Source organism: Coregonus lavaretus, assembly GCF_964263955.1.
Source record: "Coregonus lavaretus genome assembly, chromosome: 18".
Taxonomy (NCBI): Eukaryota; Metazoa; Chordata; class Actinopteri; order Salmoniformes; family Salmonidae; genus Coregonus; species Coregonus lavaretus.
Window position 1 is genome coordinate 22,709,695 of NC_140005.1, and position 13,268 is coordinate 22,722,962.

Below are 13,268 nucleotides of genomic sequence, written 5' to 3' on the forward strand. Positions count from 1 at the left end.
TCCTTTACAGACCTTCACAGGCCCTGCCGTCAGGAGTGGTTTGGTAACCAGGGTTACAGCTGCACCTGTGGGAGCCATCCAGATTGACACACCTGCCATGGAGGCAGGCTCCGGGGAGCAGACACTCATCCACATCTGGAGAAAAGACAGTATGGAGGAGGACCTCGTTAAACCACCACTGCTCCTCACTGTTAACAACATTTATTGAAAGCCCCTGGACCTCAAAGACTTCTTCAGTAGCACTATTGCACCTTCAGAGAACTGTTACTTTAATACCAAACCTGGAAAATGTATGATGTGTGACTAATGTTTTCACAAACAAGTACCTTGGCAACTGTTCTTGTCCGAAGAGGCCTGGTATCCTTGGTAACAGTTACAGCTGTAGGAGCCTTCGGAGTTGACACACCTACCGTGGAAGCACACCGATTGGTCCAAACACTCATTGACGTCTGAGGGCGAGACAGGTCACTAACATTAAGGTCACCATGACAAGACAAAATTAGTAGGAATACACTGTTACTGTGAATGTTTGTCATTATCTATCGCCCTGCCTTAATCTTTTCCACTTCATGCGCTAAGTCAATACACATGATAATGGCAGAAACACTATATATATTTTTAGAAACAATCATGCAGAAACATTGTTTTAAAGTAGACTCCAAAAGGTGTAAAACAAAAACTGTATTTCATGGATCTAAGCATGTGGCAGACAGCTCTATCTCCATTGTGTGGATCGAGCATGGAGATGTGTGTCTCTGTGTGTGTGAGTGGGCAGAGTTGAACTCTCTCCACACAGCTGTGCAGGCAGGTTTAGTGTGAGGTGAATGAGACAGTAGAAACAGACGGCTACAGCGCTGAAAACATCCAGTGGAACACAGGCAGGGCTTTGTGTGTGCCTTGCCTCGCCTGCGGTGGCTCTAGGCAGACATCTGTCAGTGCGGGCCAAAACGTTGTTTCTGCAATCTCCTGGCATCTCTGTCTTCTACGATAAGCCTGACATGTGACTGGAGCGGTTTTCTCTATCGCACCACCAATTAGGCTTATCCACGACGCAGCCAATTGGACTCCAACTACTGTGCTACACTCTTAGAAAAAGGATTCCAAAAGGGTTCTTCGGTTTTGTCTAAGGCAGATGCTGGAAACAAACATGGGGAACACACTCGCTGCTTGCATACATGGTCTCTGATTTAGCTGAGTTCCTTCACCATGTGGATATTAGCCTGTTGCTGGTCCTGTTAGTGGAGGTTTATTTAGCTCCTGTGTTCCACCTCATTTACAGAAGAAGTGCCTCTCAGCAGCTAGTCATACTCCACATCATAACATAGAACGCTATGAGAGGATTGATTGTATGTGTTTAAAGACCTATTAGCAGAAAATAGTGGAGCTAATGTAGTATTTTCTTTGAAGGGAAAGTAATCAGATTGAAGTAATCAAAGAACCCATGAGGTAAGCTCGAGCCTTGTAGGAATCATTGGGAAGACATTTTAGAATGGGCAAAGAAAACTGCTTGAACATTAAGTTCACCTTTCACAGGTGAGTTCAGACTGGGAGAACTTGAATTTTACAAAATAATCACCTCAGAAGCTCAAATATTCAACCCTTTTCTGGATGAGTGGGGGCGGTGGTGGCGAGAGGGACAAGATGTCGCAATACCAGCCAGGAGAGTCTCTTACTTAACAGGAGCACCTCAAGGTTAGGGGGGTGCTACGCTTTATACAACGGGTGGGTCTAATCCTGAACGGGTGGGTCTGGCTCCTTCAGCATGCTACAGACCTTGTATAGTGTGTCATGAATTGTGTATTAGAGCAGTGGGGTAATATTGACCCCTTGACCCCTCCATACATGTCAGTCCTCACTCCAGTCCTGCACCCATATTAAAGACCTAGCCCTGCTGGGCTCCACTGCAGTGGCCGGAGCAATCCCAAAATAATAGGCTGTTTGTTTGAGGCTGTGGCCAAGGGAAAATATTTTGACTCTCCCAAAATGAAGTACTATAAACAATATTTTACAGCAGCAGATGATATGAAAAGATGAGCAATAACAAGGCGATGTGTTTAAACAATATGGGTCTGGCCCCGGGGGCTAGGGATAGGTGGGGAGAGCAGGAGGGGCAGATATTACAAAAATAATGGAGCCACTAGAAGGGAAAGAGTGAGAGAGTGGAGGACCTAGCCTAGGAGTCACTAACTCACTGCCATCACTCAAGCCCCACCAGATCTCTCCTGCTACTCTGCACTGTGGTTGGGGTGCTGTGGTAGTCCCCTGCAAATACAACATCCAATATTAAGCCCTTTAAAAAGAGGATTACAGCCTGAAATACGTTTTCTAGAATCCTCAATGACTCCAGCCTTTTGAGCTAAGACACAAGTGAAAAATCTAATTCAGCTGTGTCTATTTTCAAAGGATAAAGCTAAGAACATTAACAACTTCATAGTTAAGAACACTATAACAATATGGAAGAAAATTAAACGTATTCTACAAGAACCAATATTACTCCCTAAAAACACAACCTTATGGAACAATCCTTGGATAGCTTTTCAGAATTTACTGATAAATTGGTCGACATGGAAAACTAAAGACATAGAAACAGAAATGACTTGGTAACAGGAAATACATGTTTTTCCTTGGCAGAATTCAAAACAAATGTTGGACTGACCAATGTAGATAGTTTTAAATTCATGCAACTTAAAAGTTACATTTCGATTTGAAATCTTTTGGACATCAGAGCAACCTTGAGGGAATCTTATTTGAGTCAGAAAAGGATGTTCATATGATGTGGAAGATACAGTGAGGGAAAAAAGTATTTGATCCCCTGCTGATTTTGTACGTTTGCCCACTGACAAAGAAATGATCAGTCTATAATTTTAATGGTAGGTTTATTTGAACACTGAGAGACAGAATAACAACAAATAAATCCAGAAAAACGCATGTCAAAAATGTTATAAATTGATTTGCATTTTAATGAGGGAAATAAGTATTTGACCCCCTCTCAATCAGAAAGATTTCTGGCACCCAGGTGTCTTTTATACAGGTAACGAGCTAAGATTAGGAGCACACTCTTAAAGGGAGTGCTCCTAATCTCAGCTTGTTACCTGTATAAACGACACCTGTCCACAGAAGCAATCAATCAGATTCCAAACTCTCCACCATGGCCAAGACCAAAGAGCTCTCCAAGGATGTCAGGGACAAGATTGTAGACCTACACAAGGCTGGAATGGGCTACAAGACCATCGCGAAGCAGCTTGGTGAGAAGGTGACAACAGTTGGTGCGATTATTCGCAAATGGAAGAAACACAAAAGAACTGTCAATCTCCCTCGGCCTGGGGCTCCATGCAAGGTCTCACCTCGTGGAGTTGCAATGATCATGAGAACGGTGAGGAATCAGCCCAGAACTACACGGGAGGATCTTGTCAATGATCTCAAGGCAGCTGGGACCATAGTCACCAAGAAAACAATTGGTAACACACTACGCCGTGAAGGACTGAAATCCTGCAGCGCCCGCAAGGTCCCCCTGCTCAAGAAAGCACATATACAGGCCCGTCTGAAGTTTGCCAATGAACATCTGAATGATTCAGAGGAGAACTGGGTGAAAGTGTTGTGGTCAGATGAGACCAAAATGGAGCTCTTTGGCATCAACTCAACTCGCTGTGTTTGGAGGAGGAGGAATGCTGCCTATGACCCCAAGAACACCATCCCCACCGTCAAACATGGAGGTGGAAACATTATGCTTTGGGGGTGTTTTTCTGCTAAGGGGACAGGACAACTTCACCGCATCAAAGGGACGATGGACGGGGCCATGTACCGTCAAATCTTGGGTGAGAACCTCCTTCCCTCAGCCAGGGCATTGAAAATGGGTCGTGGATGGGTATTCCAGCATGACAATGACCCAAAACACACGGCCAAGTCAACAAAGGAGTGGCTCAAGAAGAAGCACATTAAGGTCCTGGAGTGGCCTAGCCAGTCTCCAGACCTTAATCCCATAGAAAATCTGTGGAGGGAGCTGAAGGTTCGAGTTGCCAAACATCAGCCTCGAAACCTTAATGACTTGGAGAAGATCTGCAAAGAGGAGTGGGACAAAATCCCTCCTGAGATGTGTGCAAACCTGGTGGCCAACTACAAGAAACGTCTGACCTCTGTGATTGCGAACAAGGGTTTTGCCACCAAGTACTAAGTCATGTTTTGCAGAGGGGTCAAATACTTATTTCCCTCATTAAAATGCAAATCAATTTATTACATTTTTGAAATGTGTTTTTCTGGATTTTTTTGTTGTTATTCTGTCTCTCACTGTTCAAATAAACCTACCATTAAAATTATAGACTGATCATGGGCAAACGTACAAAATCAGCAGGGGATCAAATACTTTTTTCCCTCACTGTATACAAAACCTTGCAGAGAGCATATCCAACTGACAATCTCTTGGAAAAAAATATAAACTATTGGATCCAAGACTTAAAAAGAACCGATGTTGACACAAGATGGAGGGAAAGTTGGAGCATACTAACAAAATTAAAGTTAACAAAAAGGTACACTTAATCCAGTATAAACTAATCTATAGTATTTATTATAAAAGAGACAAAATTCACAAATTCTACGAGTCATGTCTCAAGTGTAAAACGAATAATGACTCAATAATCAATTCTTTCTGGGAATGTTATAAAGTCCGGAAGTTGTGGGCAGAGCTAGAAAGTTGGCTGTCAGAAGTATTACAATGTAAATGTACTTTTAATCTGTCTGTCTGCATATTTCAAGACATTACATATGGGGGTGTAGTAGGATACCCAATGGGCTGGATGATTCTCTTCTCATCACTCATCTTGAAAAAACACATACTAAAAACTTGGAAGTCAATCAATCCGCCATCATCGACACAATGGAAAAATCTAATGATTTATTATAGAAATAGCATGGGCGACCGAGAAAAACGAATTGGTACATTTTAAGGGCAGTCAATAAACACCACTGGCCATGCTGCATTGTGATGTTCTGTTAGTTCAGAGTGTTAAGGCTGTCTGTCTCTGTGCTGGACTCACCTTCACACTGCCCCCTCCAGGACTTAGCGTAGCCACTCTTGCATTCACAGGTGTAAGATCCCTCCGTGTTGACACAGTCACCATCCTGGCACTTGTTGGCCATGTCACACTCATTTATATCTACACAAAATCACCAGAACAAGTCAGAGAGAGAGAAGTAACAAAGAAAGACTATTGTTCTATGAATCTGGCTCATTAGAGGAACATTGCTAATCTGAATTTGTCCTTAAATGGTCTTGAAATACAACATGAAAGACTGTGTTTGAAAATGATGTGACATTACATCCCTCAATCTGTCTCTCACTACCCCTAGTCTCTCTGGGGAAGGGTTTAGGTACAGTTTTATTCTGGTATGAGAGCAGGAGAACTACAGCTAAAACTACAGCACCCAGCATGCTTTGCCTCCTCCTCTTACCATGGCAGAACTTCCTGTTCTGGGTGATGACCTGGCTATAGCCGCTGTAGCAGTGGCAAGTGTAGGAGCCAAAGGTGTTCACACAATGGCCCTTCCCTCCACAAGGGTCTTCCTCACACTCATTCACATCTGGAGAGAGAGAGAGACAGAGAGAGAGAAAAAGAAAGAGGGGGGAGAGAGGCCAGAGTGTTACATTTCAGCTCCATCTCACCACTGAAGACCTTGCACTTTCCAACCCTTCACTCTGGAGCCCCTCCACAGTGCAGTGGAGTGCAGGCATTCCTCAGTGATGGGCCAGAGCAGGGCTTGGATGGCGACTGCAGAGTGAGGTAACGGATTAAAGCACCGTGGCAGCTCTCTGGATCACTCCGACCGTGTTGTCAGGCATCGCATAACGGGTCAACATAAACACAGGGATAGCTTTCACTTAGCTCTTGATTTCTCAAGGCCTCTGTGCTTGTATAGTATGTGGTGTGAACAGCGAGGCTCGTGTTGAGACAATGATATGGAGAGCTGACAGAACCCCCGGAGAAGCCCCCTTTACCAGCCCGCCTCTTCCTGTCTTACCGATGCAGTTGGTCTGGAGCGCGCTCAGCTTGTAGCCGGGGTCACAGTAGCAGGTGTAGCCTGTCTGCACTGGTAGGCACAGCCCATGGCCACAAATGGTTGGAGTGATGGCGCACTTGTCAATATCTGTGAGGAGATACTGACACTGTGAACATTCAATACAATACCTCAGTACATAGACATGCCGTGTTCGTCCTATCCTATTGGGTTACCCTTTCTACACAACTCTTCCTAAACCATATCTACTGCAAAGAAGGTTCACTCGTCCACCACATTTTATTCTCCATAGAAACGTTCAGGCTGTTTTATGGCGGAGCCTTGGATGGGAGGACAGGTTTTACGGTGGTGTAATATTCTAACAGAGGGCAGGGAGCTCTCATTAAGGGTCAGGATGAGAAGGATGGCAATGCACTGTTAAGCCTGTCACTGGACTTGTCAGTTGTTTGTTTCAGTCCAAAGTGGTTATTGTAAGCACGAGCTGAGGGTGGGCTGCTGGGTTTGGCTCAGAGCGCTGACCCTCTCCATAGGATGACCGCAGGTCACTAACACACAGTCTTCTCTCTCTTCTCTTCATGCAGGCCTGGCGCCTGGCGCCTGTCCAATCCAGTTTCCTCTTCCAAAAGGCACACTCTCTCTGGTTTCTCGCTCTCTCACCCTCTGTGCTGCTCGGAAGCCTGAAGCCAAGTTGGCTTGGAGGAGAGGGTCCACTAAGAGGACAACACATGCTCTGCTTCCCCTTGCTAAACTATAGGTCAGCCCTCAGAAATATATATCAAACAGGCCTGTTGGACACAACTCACAAATTAATTGAGAAATCCCATCTGTATCTAGAAAGAATAAAGCTTGCAAGTCAACATTTAAATAGTTATTGGGGAGAATTATGAATAGACTGTTCCAATTACTTGGATTACCAAACCTTGTCACCCCATCAAAAACTGTATCTCTTAATGTACTGTTAATAATGTAGCATCAGTGGAAGTCGAAGGCACAGTCCCCACTATTCCCAGATGTCAATTCAACGTCTATTCCCCGTTGGTTGAACGTAATTTAATTGACGTGACGTGGCCATGCAGTGTATTGTGACCATGACTCTCACCTGTGACCTGAGTGGCCACGTTGATGAAGGCTGTATCCTGACCCACAGACTCAGGTCCCAGGTTGATGGGAGAGTCAGGAGTGACTTTCTCTACTGCATCTACTGGAGAGAGAGTTGGGGGAGAAAGAGAGAGAGAGAGAAATACGAGTAGCGTCCAGACATGAAACACAGGAACAGAATCAATAACGCCTGGGGAATAACCCGAAGGGAGTGACAGATATAGGGGAGGTAATCAGGAAGGTGATGGAGTCCAGGTGAGTCTCATAATACCACGCAGGTGCGCGTAACGTTCGTGGCAGGTGTGCGTAATGAACAGTCAACTGGCGACCTCGAGCGCGTGAGAGGGGGAGCGGGAGTAGACGTGACACCGGTAATGGCATGATAATCACTCACGAGGTCATCCTACGGTAGCATGGCAGTGATGTAAAGATGAAATATGCCCTTTCTGCTTGCTAAAAACAGCACAATAAAAGACATCAGCGGGACTCATAGATCAACTCAACCTATAGACTTTATCATAGATCAACTCAACCTATAGACTTTATCATAGATCAACTCAACCTATAGACTTTATCATAGATCAACTCAACCTATAGACTTTATCATAGATCAACTCAACCTATAGACTTTATCAATGTTTTCATTGGCTGCCTCTGCTGTGTGCTATGTGTGAGCGATTTATAGAAAATGGATCAGGACCCCATTTGCCTGACTGCATGGTAAAACTCTGTTTTCTCAGGTGCGCTCATTGGCTTTATCAATGCACCATGAGGTGCAGGACCACTGTCTAAAAACACCACAGTAAATTACAGGCTGAAACCGTGATTATGAGTTATGAATATGAACAGACACCATTGTGATGAGGTTCTTTGATTAATTGGAAATTAGATAAATTACCTGGGTACTTCAATGGTGAGTCGGTCGCAACAGGAGACTGTGGAATAAGCAAGAATAGGTTATAATTGGGTTATAAAACAAGTTATAACCATCAAACTCAAATATGTTCTTCATATCTTGAATTTAAAGACTTAATACCATATGTGTCTTACAGCTGAGAGATGCTGGAAGCTTTTTCTACAATAAACATTTCAAAAGCATGTGCTTTTTTTTGGAGAAGAGGAACTCACCGGGTTCAATATTTGCACATCTGTTAGGAGAGAGAGAAGAGGCCGTTTTATCAGTAAAGAAAGCTGACATTCTGTTAGCATTATCACATATTACCATTGAGATATCAATCTATGTTCTCATCGGGCGTTTTACTGTTTAGACGCCATCTTAAGGTCTTTGTTTCTAATAAAACATGTATCCCTTAAGCCGGGGAGAAGACCTGGACTCTGATAATAATGTACACTACAGTACATGGAACAATGCTAATAAAGAGGGGGAATAGATATCTCAGATAATTAAGACACAATCTATAAATATTTATGGTCTCCTAATATAAATCATTTTGCTCGGGCCATGGCGATAAATTATCTCAGAACTGCAAATCAGATGAATGTTTCACAGAAGATCCAGAGGTCACAGATGTTTGACCTGTGTGGATTAAGTCCTCTGCTCAAACGATAGGGGAGGTGTATTCTGACAGATAGGGGAAGCAAATACTGTTTCATATTTAGTAGATGAGGATAAAGCTGTTATTTGTGGATAGAAAACATCCTGTTGTCATCTGTGTAAATAGCTACTTTGTCCTTGTCTACTAAAAGGGTTTCCATTGTGTAACCTTGTAAGTTTAAATCCATTTTAGTACAGTATGTTGCAGAAATAATATTATCAGTGGTCGACTGACTACCTTATTTGGACACAAACGCCACAATAAAGTATGCATAATAATATTATTGTTCTCACCTTGAGGATGGCTGTGGGTCTCCCCAGCTGGATGCTGTGTGTCTGGGTCTGGATGGAGAGGGTACCGGGGCTGTTGTGGGATGTGAGGGTACTGAGGGTTCTGAGGTGTCTGGGGGTGCTGTGGGAACTCTTGGGGGTGCTCTGGATGGTGGGGGTGTTGTGGGAGCTCTTGGGGGTGCTGTGGATGGTGGGGGTACTGTGGGGTCTGGGGGATCTCCTGTGGATGGTGTGGGTGTTGTGGTTGGTGGGGGTATTGTGGGATCTGTGGGGTCTGTGGGAAGTGGGGCAGCTGCTGCGGGGGCTGAGCTGGCTGCTGGGGCAGTTGGGGGTGGCTAGGGTTCTGGGACTCCCAGGAAACGCCTGTCCTCCTCAGTTCCTCTTCCTCCAGCTGTCTAAGGGAGATCTGCACATCGGAGCGCGAGTATGTGTAGCCGTGGCCAGCGGGACAGATCTCCTTGAAATGGTCTGCAGGCGTACAGGGGCAAACAAAGAACCATAGAAAACATCATAAGGCCTTATTCCCCCCTTGGGCTCCTGAACTAACATCAAACGCTGCCAGACAGTAATTATGGATCGTATTTCTGTCTAGTGTTCGCAGCAATACCATAAGCCATCCGTGTAATACCATTATGTACAGCATGCCATACTGTAGTCTCTCTGTGAAAGGGATTGGGTTTCAGCCATGGCCAGGGAGGGAGCTGCCAGGGCAGTGACAGCCGTCAGAGAGGATATCATAGGGTGGATTTGGATGTGTCAGACACAGGCTCAGGGCAGTGCCAAGGGGGAAGTAGACGATCATGTAACATAACTGACCTTTGAACTCTGGGCAGTAGAAGACTGACTGTAGAGATAAAAGGAGGGTGATTGCATCTCTTTGTGTTGGAGCCCAAAAGACTTCAGCATGGGTGAATCTATTACATTTAAATAGTATTGTCCCCTGCCTGACCTGGAACAGAGGCCTCTGGAACAGAGGCGAATGTTATAAAGGACAGAGAATCTCTAATACTGATAGCACTGTGGTTAAGTGCAGGAAGCGTGGATAGGATGATAGTCTCCTGACTGATGTCTATAATGCGGATGGAGATGGGGGTTTGTGGCTGTATCCACATCAGAGCCTTAAGTCTGACATGATGTCAAGTCAACGTGCTCCTATTACCAAACGACTAATAATGAGTCTGGATTCTCTGTGTTCAACATGGCTCTGACAGATTGTCAGGCCATACAACAGCCAGTGTCTGACTCTGGGTAATCAGGCTGTGTGTGGACTGTATCTGCACACAGAGCCACAGAGTAGAGTACTAGTCTGGCAGAGCACCATGGAGGTCTGGTCTGGCTCTCAAATATCTGATCTGTGACAACCTCCATGAATCACTCACCGAAACGGGCACTGCTCTGAATAATGTTAGTTTCTCTGACTTTGAAGATCAAATTGGCAAGAAAAAAGCAGATGAAAACCATTTCCTGTTTTCCATTTGGCTTGACTCTTTTTTTCAGGGGGGGGGGGGGGACCTAGCTGGACTATTACTGGCATTTCCCTCCAAGAACCTGTGTGATACAAGATTGACTCCCACTATTATAATATTATACAGCTTTGACATATGAAGGTTATGTTGTTTTGTGCTTATTCCACATTAAACACTTTGGGTTATCGTTGAACTGCATTACATGACTGGCGGGCTGAGGCAGCCAGTATAATCTGGTGAGTGAAGCCTGAACGACTGTCGTGTTAAGTAGCACATATGCTTTCATTAAGATCACAATATGCACCCTAAGATCACACATTTCATACCGCCTTTAAAATCCAACCCAGCCAATAAATGTTCACCTAGTGTAATCAAAGTGTTTGACCAGTTCATCGAGGTTGGGAGTGGCCATCTCCACTGCATGTACTAGAGAGAGAGAGAGCAATAGACAGAGCGGTAGTAGTATGGTCTGTGTGCGTGGGTACCTGTGTCTGGCAGAGGGCACCTCTCGCAGGCCGTGCCCCAGGCCTTGCCCACACGGCTGCAGCAGCAGATCTGCTTGGTGATGTGCTGGGTGAGCGGCAGAGAGCAGGTCCCCGCTGATGCTGAGCGGTAACACATCTCCCTCTGGTCCGACACAGCCTTGTCCGCTATCCAAAAATCAAATGCGCCTCCATCAGACAGACTTCACACACCAAGGAAAGACCATAAGACAGACAGGCCATCAGTCATAGCAACAGACAGTAGGAGTACTCACAGACACAGTGGCTCCTGGCAGGGTCCAGCATGTAGCCTGGTTTACAGGTGCATCTGTAGCTTCCTCTGGTGTTCAGACACTCAGCGTTCTTACAGATCCCACTCATCAGGCACTCGTTGATGTCTGGGAGAAGAAAACACACCATGGTAGTACAGTATCTGACTGTTGGGTTATAACAATATGTTGGGTGTCAGGATGGCAAAGAAAACAATCTGACTAACGAAAAACTATTTATTTAGGTCATGTTGAACTCATATCCAATTACACATCTTCATTTATAGGAATAAGTTACTTTCCCTCATCAGCCCTAAGTCTATATTTATTACAGACTCCCATACACCAAAATGTGTTGTATTCTACAACAATGTTTCTGACAGCTAGAGAAGATGGATGAAGTGAGTCCTTTGTCATCTTCACACATTGAGAGGTGCCCAAGTATCACTATGGGGTGTAAGTAATCAAAACCATGAGCTACTGGCAAGTGATGGCATATGATAGATGGCCTAGATAACATGTGATAGATGCCCTAGATTACATATGATAGATGCCCTAGATGATATATGATAGATGCCCTAGATGACATATGATAGATGCCCTAGATGATATATGATAGATGCCCTAGATGACATTTGATAGATGCCCTAGATGATATATGATAGATGCCCTAGATGACATATGATAGATGCCCTAGATGACATATGATAGATGCCCTAGATGACGTGATAGATGCCCTAGATGACATATGATAGATGCCCTAGATGACATATGATAGATGCCCTAGATGACGTGATAGATGCCCTAGATGACATATGATAGATGCCCTAGATGACATATGATAGATGCCCTAGATTACATATGATAGATGCCCTAGATGACATATGATAGATGCCCTAGATCAGGGTTCTTCAATTCCGGTCCTGGAGGGCCGAAACACTTCTGTTTTTTATTTCTACCTGCTAGTTAATTGCACTTACCTGGTGTCCCAGGTCTGAATTAGCCCCTGATTAGAAGGAGAGGATGAAAAACAGAGGAGTTTCGTCCCTCCAGGACCAGAATTGAAGAACCCTGCCCTAGATTATGTGATAAATACTGTAGATGACATGTGATAGATGCCCTAAATGACATCAAATCAAATCAAACTTTATTTGTCACATGCGCGGAATACAACAGGTGTAGACCTTACCGTGAAATGCTTACTTACCAGCCCTTAACCAACAATGCAGTTCAAGAAAGAGTTAAGAAAATATTTACTAAATAAACTAAAGTAAAAAAAATAATAATAATCACACAATAAAATAACAATAATGAGGCTATATACAGGGGGTACCGGTACCGAGTCAATGTGCGGGGGTACATGTTAGTTTAGGTAATTTGTACATGTAGGTAGGGGTAAAGTGACTATACATAGATAATAGACAGCGGGTAGCAGCAGTGTATAAACAAATGGAGGGGGGGGGTGTCATTCTAAATAGTCCGGGTGGCCATTTGATTAATTGTTCAGCAATCTTATGGCTTGGGGGTAGAAGCTGTTAAGGAGCCTTTTGATTCTAGACTTGGCGCTCCGGTATCGCCTGACGTGTGGTAGCAGAGAGAACAGTCTATGACTTGGGTGACTGGAGTCTTTGACAATTCTTTGGGCTTTCCTCTGACACCGCCTAGTATAAAGGTCCTGGATGACAGGAAGCTTGGCCCCAGTGATGTACTGGAAAAGGTGTTGTCGTTCCCTCTTCACGACTGTCTTGGTGTGACCATGATAGTTTATTGGTGATGTGGACACCAAGGAACTTTAAACTCTCGACCCGCTCCACTACAGCCCCATCGATGTTAATGGGGGCCTGTTCCTGTAGTCCACGATCATCTCCTTTCTCTTGCTCACATTGAGGGAGAGGTTGTTGTCCTGGCACCACACTGCCAGGTCTCTAACCTCCTCCCTATAGGCTGCCTCATCGTTGTTGGTGATCAGGCCTACCACTGTTGTGTCATCAGCAAACTTAATGATGGTGTTGGTGTCGTGTTTGGCCATGCAGTCGTGGGTGAACAGGGAGTACAGGAGGAAACTAAGCACGCACCCCTGAGGGGCCCCAGTGTTGAG

The 13,268-nt window shown here is 44.7% G+C and overlaps 1 protein-coding gene across 1 annotated transcript in view; it reads right to left on the bottom strand.

Moving 5' to 3' along the window:
• Positions 1-13,268, bottom strand: part of LOC311146064 (latent-transforming growth factor beta-binding protein 2-like) — a 149,672-nt gene that overhangs the window by 29,933 nt on the left and 106,471 nt on the right. Inside the window, exons 10-20 of the mRNA XM_084182527.1 lie at positions 11,177-11,299; positions 10,905-11,069; positions 8,957-9,421; positions 8,236-8,255; positions 8,006-8,042; positions 7,109-7,207; positions 6,013-6,138; positions 5,446-5,574; positions 5,031-5,150; positions 327-449; positions 13-135 (exon numbers count right to left, since the gene is read on the bottom strand). Of these exons, the coding sequence (XP_084038653.1) occupies positions 13-135; positions 327-449; positions 5,031-5,150; positions 5,446-5,574; positions 6,013-6,138; positions 7,109-7,207; positions 8,006-8,042; positions 8,236-8,255; positions 8,957-9,421; positions 10,905-11,069; positions 11,177-11,299 (1,530 nt within the window). The remainder of the gene's footprint in view (positions 1-12; positions 136-326; positions 450-5,030; positions 5,151-5,445; positions 5,575-6,012; positions 6,139-7,108; positions 7,208-8,005; positions 8,043-8,235; positions 8,256-8,956; positions 9,422-10,904; positions 11,070-11,176; positions 11,300-13,268) is intronic.